General features: G+C 39.3%; 1 protein-coding gene across 1 annotated transcript in view; it reads left to right on the plus strand.

Moving 5' to 3' along the window:
• The first annotated feature begins 1,578 nt into the window (after nucleotides 1-1,578).
• The window catches only part of mal (molybdenum cofactor sulfurase), a 133,377-nt gene continuing 127,811 nt past the window's right edge, over nucleotides 1,579-7,144 (plus strand). The window contains exons 1-2 of the mRNA XM_089101088.1: nucleotides 1,579-1,611; nucleotides 3,250-3,367. Coding sequence (XP_088957214.1) covers nucleotides 1,579-1,611; nucleotides 3,250-3,367 — 151 coding nt within the window. The remainder of the gene's footprint in view (nucleotides 1,612-3,249; nucleotides 3,368-7,144) is intronic.

A 7,144-nucleotide genomic window follows, 5' to 3' on the forward strand; every position in this document is an offset into this window, starting at 1 on the left:
ACGTTCAGAAGTTAAATAAAAAAACAAGTTTTTTTAATGGGAAGTAAGGAGCGATATTAAAACTTAAAACGAACAGAAATTATTCCGTATATGAAAGGGGCTGTCCCCTCCTCAACGCCTCACTCTTTACGCTAAAGTTAGACTCTTTCTCAAAAAGCTATTTTTAAAACAATAAAAAACTTTAGCGTAAAGAGCGGGGCGTTGAGAAGGGGACAGACTCTTTCATATACGGAATAATTTCTTTTCGTTTTAAGTTTTAACGTCGCTCCTTACTTTCAGTTAAAAAAAACTTGTTTTTTTATTTAATATGCAAAAGGGTGACTGAATTTGCTTGGACACACATGCGAACAAGTGACTCGGTAGTGACAAGCGAACAAGGGCCAATAATAACTGAACCTCTAGTAAAAGAAACTTCATAACAAATAATACTTCGAAAGAGTATAGTTTTTATACTGATTCGAAATGTATAAAATTCAATGGGTTTAAAGGTACTTATCTAAAATTACGAAACTTCATAAATTTGCCAGATTTTTGAAGAAAGCAAACCTCCTCCTTACAAAAAGGAGGCAATTTTGACTAAAATCACACCATTAGATTCGACATATTGGAGAACGCTACTGTAGAGGTTTGAAGCTCCTATATACAGAAATGACGAATTTAGAAAACATAGTCTCTGTTTTTTGTTTTTTCGACAGCTCGTCAAATTTGTTTCCGCGGTCCGTGGATCGATCATGTAAAACGGTCATGTAAAATGGAGCTTATTCCATGGAACGGGGCCATACTAGACAGAAAAAATAGATGAATCATGTGAACAGTATAGGAAAAATATGCACACGTCTTGAGATTTTGGTGAAGCCCCTCCCACCTGCGCAAGTGGCTTTAACCCCATAGTTTGACGCTTGCGCAGCAGGATGAAGCCAGGACATAAACGTTTCTTATTTATTGAAACATGTCCCTCCCTCTTAAAAAATGAATAAGTTTTATTAACGCCTATTTTATCCCAAGAGTATCGTGTAATTTCAAAGATAATGACAGAAAACTGTTAAACATATGAAGACATATGCTATATTTAAGTAAGCCTTAAGAGCAGTGTAAAATTAGGACAATTATGGCTCATGGTGATTGCATGTGTTGCTTCAGGAACTTTTAACCTGCTTTTTATGAGGATGACACACATCTTTAATGAAAACCGCAGATGTTGGTATTCCATTTCGCTTTCGCTTCATTGTAAATAACAAGAATGTAATTACTTTAACACCGACATGACTCTAATAATCTTTAAACTTTATATTACTATAATCTAGATTATGTACTACTTAATTTCTAAGGGAAAGAAAAAAGCATCCGAATTAAAGGTGAAATTTGACATTTTGACATGGAAGGCAATAAAAATTACTTACGCCACTGACAGTTTCGTCAAAATTTACCAATACAAAAAAAAAAAAAAACAAGCTTAAATGAAGCTTAGCTTTGAATCGTTGAATCTTAATTGAAGATTTAAGTTTCTTTGCTCCCAAACGGAAATTTTTGGCATGCAAATATACCTTTCCCTTTCAAAATGTGTTCCGGGATTGTAAAATGACAAATCATGGGTGGATGGAGAAAGAGAAGGTAAGTGGGGCCCTTGTCTCCACCTTCTTAAAACATACATGTTTACCTGAAGAAATACTCACTAGCAAGTGTAAAGCGAAGTGCTGATAGAATACTCATTGCCTTACTTGGACTCAGAACCCCTTCAAAGGAGAGGGGGACAAATGGTGCAACTGCCCCACGCACCATGGCTGGGAGGGGTGTTTGCTGGGGAGGGGCTTATGGCTTTTGGGGGTCGACCAGGTATGTTACGTTGAAATCTCATTGCCTATATGGAAAACTGGGTATAAAGCAAAGTTATGGCAGAAAATGGTGACTTGGAGAGGGATGGGTAAGGGTTTTTCCCTACTCATGAAAATGGTGAGATTCTGGTTGACGTAAATGTTTGGAATCTGTTGCATACACATCCTAGTCTAGACTAGCCTGTAAAACATAGTACCATCATTCGTGCTTTTTTGCCTTTTTATTATGTTTAAGGATAGGCGTAGGCAGTTGTGGATACGAGTAGTCACGGGGGGAGTAGCAATAATAGTGGCATATTAGTAGAACTGGAGCCTTTTGGTAGACCTAAACTTTAATAATTGTAGGTGGGACACACTATGAATTGGGGTTTCTCGAGAGTCCATATTATGAACTCAATTTTTAATGAAATTCGTTTTCTTGATTAATGTTTGTTATTTAGGACTGCTCCCTGTATGATTTTTTATTTATCATAAGTTGAAAGAGGTACAGTATGTCTATACGTATGACGTTTCGGGGGAGGGGGGTTCTAGGGTTCTTCTTTTGCCATCAAGGGATAGAGATTAAAAACTGATGCAAGATTCTAATTTCAAGGGTGTAAATGTTCATATTTGTACTAAATTTGGTACTATCCCATTATCCGGGCCTCTCTAAAAAGTCAAGTTTGGTTAATACTAATGAAATAAAACGAAATAGGATAAATATATAATAGTTTATAAACAAATTTGGGCTATATATGCACGTTAGAGGGGTGGGGGTAAAGCATTGCATATATTAAATACGTAACCTAACCTAACCTAGGTACCTTCCCCCCCCCCCATAAACCCCCAAAAACCACGGTTTAATATCGTATACGCAATGAAAACCTTGCTATCATTGCCTGCTCTATAACAGTTAAGACGACAAAAACGGGTTTTATAATTGCCTAATCCATAGTGATTAACCTGAGAGGCCCGGATAATGGGATAGTACCAAAATTTGCCTAAGAGCTCTTTGTTATAAAGAGTCTTTTTTTTTGGTTACCCTTACCCCTGATAATGCGCGTATGGTATATGCCCCATTTTTTATATTTGTGAATGTTCCCATTCAAATTTAAACCTTAGAAGTTTCATCTAATATGCTTTACGAGGAAACGGTTCAGCTGGGAAGCCTGAGCACGGATACCCTCTGATTAGATTTGCAGCTTTAAATGAGCACTAGATCTCACAATTTCCAATTGAATAGTTCTGATTGAGGGCTTTGACAAATACTTAAAAAAAACCGTGATATCTTTAGATGGACCTTTTACGTTTATTAGGGAGGGGAAGGATTATGATGGTAAGTAAGTATTAATCTTTCTTTGTTCCTCGGAAAATAACTTGAATCTAAAAGTTATTTACTATTTTGAATCTTTAAAACAGTCTTAGTAATTTTAATCAGCGATTATTTTTACGTCATTGTTTGAACAAGTGTGATAACGCATCACGCGGTGAACATTTGGAAATCGTTCAAAAATATTGGCAGTCAGCTTCAGGAGATGGAAAGATGAGTAGCATAGGTAAGGTTTTTCTTTACAAAATATGAACAGAGCGTTTTCCAATTTTAAGTCATTCATATTAAGTTTTTTTTCTACAATTTTAGATAAAAGAGTATTAATGAAATTGTTTCAATAAAGCAATAATAAAATTTAAATACTAACCGACACTTTTATATTTGTTTTAAACACGGAAACTTTTTAATAAAACATAAAAATTTATTTTTTATCTTGGATTTCAGAACAATTGTTCACAGCCCCGAATTTTTACGGGTTCCTGCAGTCCGTGTTCTTATTTTTTGTGTTTTTTTTTATTTAGATGAATATAGCTGACTGGGACTAACTCCCGGGGATTTGGACCTTCCTCAGTATAAATTTGCCCTATCCAATGCTTGTGCGGGCATGCTAATAGATACTAACTTTCCATCGATGGTATTTGTGGTCGCATTAAAAAACTAGATGGTTGTCCGTGATTCATGTGAATAGTAGGCAAGTCCGTATCCAGGAGGGGGTTTAGGGGCTTTAATTCCCCCCTCCCGAAATGTTCGTCCAACTCGTAAGAAATTAACAAAAAAGCATATAAGCAAATTTTTAATGAGTTTTTTTTGTACACCCCACCCCTCGAATAAACTAACCTCCCCTCCCCCCGAACAAAATCCGAGATATGGCCTTGATAGTATGGCAGTTAGCAGGAGGGTTTCAACGCAGAAAAAAATTTGGCTGTTTCTATCATCTGTTCATCAGTGGTTCCGGACAGAGGAATTTCTTGCTCATGACAAGGCGTCACCATGACTTTGGTTCTGCTGGCGTTTGTTTGTATGCCAAAGGATTTCTTGACTTGCCTGAGTCAGTCCAACTGTCTTTTGAGCTTTGCTGCACTTGTAGAGATCTGATCCATATATTCAGAATACTCAAGCCTGTCAACAAGGACCCCGACTATTCGGCTGGTATGAGCGACAGTTGGGAAATCAGAAATGGATTTACACGTGTTTTGACAGAATATACCTAGGGCATCATAAGGAAATCATTTTTTCCCCTGCTCAATCTATTCACCTATTCATTTTTTGTTGTTGTTGTGCCAATCAGTAGAATGGGGGGTGTTACTCCCGTACGAACACCAAATATGGGCATAGAATACTGTCAGTACACCATATATTGGCACGAGAACCACGTGGTTTATGGTTTTCTCAGTGAGAATGAAAAAACAGGAATTTTGTCACTTGAAAAACCATGAATTTTGTCACATTTATGTCTGTTTTTATGGTTTTTGTCAGTGAGAATTTGAAAAACAGGAACTTTCTCACATTTTTGTATGTTTTTATGGTTTTTGTCACTGAGAATTTGAAAAAACAGGAACTTTCTCACTGTGAAAACCATAAACCACGTGGTGCTGTCACGAGTCAGAACACCTGTGCTGTCGACCTCAATTCACCTATCGTGAATCAATAATTCCCCTTAGAAACAACAAATTAATTTCCCCTTTCTTGACAGATCAATCAATCAATGACATCATCTGTCAGACTTTAAAAATTTTCGCCTAGAAACATTTCTCCAGGAATAGATCCAAATCATTAATGTCTTTGCCTCGGGAACAGTTCTACTGGTCGAACTCCAAAGGATATTAATAACCAAAGGCCATGGAAACAATTAGGCAAGAAACATCTTAGCGATGAATTGTTTTAGCGCGCGAAAAGGTTTCATATTAATTTGAAATGCATTAGCGCAGAGATGCCAATAACAAAGGAACACGCTGAATTTACGTTTAGGGATTATTTGGGCGAAACCGTTTTAGACAGGTTATGGAACTATTTCGGCGAAAAAGATAGAGACATTTTAAAAGAAGATTTTTAAAGAAATTTTAGAAGAGAATTTAATGGTGAAACTCTGTGGTCGTTATAATACACAAGTTTCATATGAACAGTGTTGTGAGGTCCTCTAACCCAACCCCAAAGGGTTCCAATCCTCCTACCCCAACCCCGAAGGAAGCCCTCGGTCCTCAAAGCCCCCGTAACTCCCAAAGGGCCACCGGCGCCCCCCAAGGCCCACCCAGACCCCCAAAGGCCATCCCCAGGCCCCAAATGTCCCCCAGGCTCCCAACTGTCCCCCCGGACACTCAAAGGCCCCCCAAACTCCCAAAGGGCCATCGGCGCCCCAAAGGCCCACCCAGACCCCCAAAGGCCATCCCCAGGCCCCAAATGTCCCCCAGGCTCCCAACTGTCCCCCCGGACACTCAAAGGCCCCCCAAGCTCCCAAAGGGCCACCGGCGCCCCAAAGGCCCACCCAGACCCCCAAATGCCATCCCCGGGCCCCCCAAAGGCACATCGAGCTCCCAAAGGACCAACGGGGTCCCAAAGGCCCTCCACCGGTCCCCAAATGTCCCCCACGCCCCCAAAGGCCCACCCAGCGCCCCAAAGGCCCACCCAGACCCCCAAATGCCATCCCCGGACCCCCCAAGCCCAACCCCCCGGCCCCAAAGGTCCCCCCCAGCTCCCAAAGGACCACCCACCCCCAAGGGACCCACAGACCCACAAAGGCTCTCCCCGAGCACCCGTCTTTCGTTGATGTGTGTTGTCTGAATCCTATGATTTGGGATGTGTAGTTTGCTACTTCAGGCTTTTCTGAGCTAAGGTTTCCTAGGATTTCCAAGGTGAATGTTGTCTGAAACCAATAGTTTGGGATGAGTAGTTTGCTATTTCAGGCTTTTATGAGCTAGGTTTCTTAGCCTTTCGTTGGTGTGTGTTGAGTGAAACTTATGATTTGGGATATGTAGTTTGCTATTTTTGACTTTTCTGAGTTGGATTTCTTAGTCTTTCATAGGTGTGTGGTGTCTGAAACCTATGATTTGGGATGTGTAGTTTGCTATTTTCGAATTTTCTGAGCTGGATTTCTTAGCCTTTCATAGGTATGACTTGTCAGAAAATTATGATTTGGGATGTATAGTTTGCTATTTCAGGCTTTTCTGAGCTAAGGTTTTCTAGTATTTCGTAGGTGAATGTTGTCTGAAACCAATAGTTTGGGATGAATAGTTTGCTATTTTTGACTTTTCTGAGCTAGTTTTCTTAGTCTTTCGTTGGTGTGTTTTGACTTAAACCTATTAGGTTGTATATGTAGTTTTCTATTTTTGAATATTCTGAGCTGTATTTCTTAGTCTTTAATATGAGTGTGTTATATGAAACCTATGATTTGGGATGTGTGGATTGCTACTTTTGACTTTTCTGAGCTGGATTTCTTAGCCTTTCATAGGTGTTTGTTGTCTGAAACCTATAGTTTGGTATGACTAGTTTGCTATTTTTGACTTTTCTGAGCTGGATTTCTTAGTCTTTCATAGGCATGTGTTCTATGAAACCTATGATTTGGGATGGGTGGATTGCTACCTTTGACTTTTCTGAGCTGGATTTCTTAGCCTTTCATAGGTGTTTGTTGTATGAAACCTATAGTTTGGGATGACTAGTTTGATATTTTTGACTTTTCTGAGCTAGGTTTCTTAGCCGTTCATAGGTGAGTGTTGTCTGAAACCTATGATTTGGGATATGTAATTTGCTATTTCCGACTTTTCATAACCGGATTTCATAGTCTTTCGTAGGTGTGTGGTGTCTGAAACCTATGATTTGGGGTGTGTGGGTTGCTATTTTTTTGACTTTTCTGAGCTGGATTTCTTAGCCATTCGTAGGTGTGTGTTGACTGAAACCTATGATTTGGGATGGTTAATTTGCTATTTTTGACTTTTCTGAGCTGCATTTCTTAGTCTTTCATATGTGTGTCCTTTCATAAAATTATGATTTGGGAGGTGTAGTTTGCTAT

The sequence above is a fragment of the Artemia sp. Qi Xiang Cuo genome, chromosome 15, assembly GCF_049724085.1.
Source record: "Artemia sp. Qi Xiang Cuo chromosome 15, ASM4972408v1, whole genome shotgun sequence".
In the NCBI taxonomy this organism is placed as follows: Eukaryota; Metazoa; Arthropoda; class Branchiopoda; order Anostraca; family Artemiidae; genus Artemia; species Artemia sp. Qi Xiang Cuo.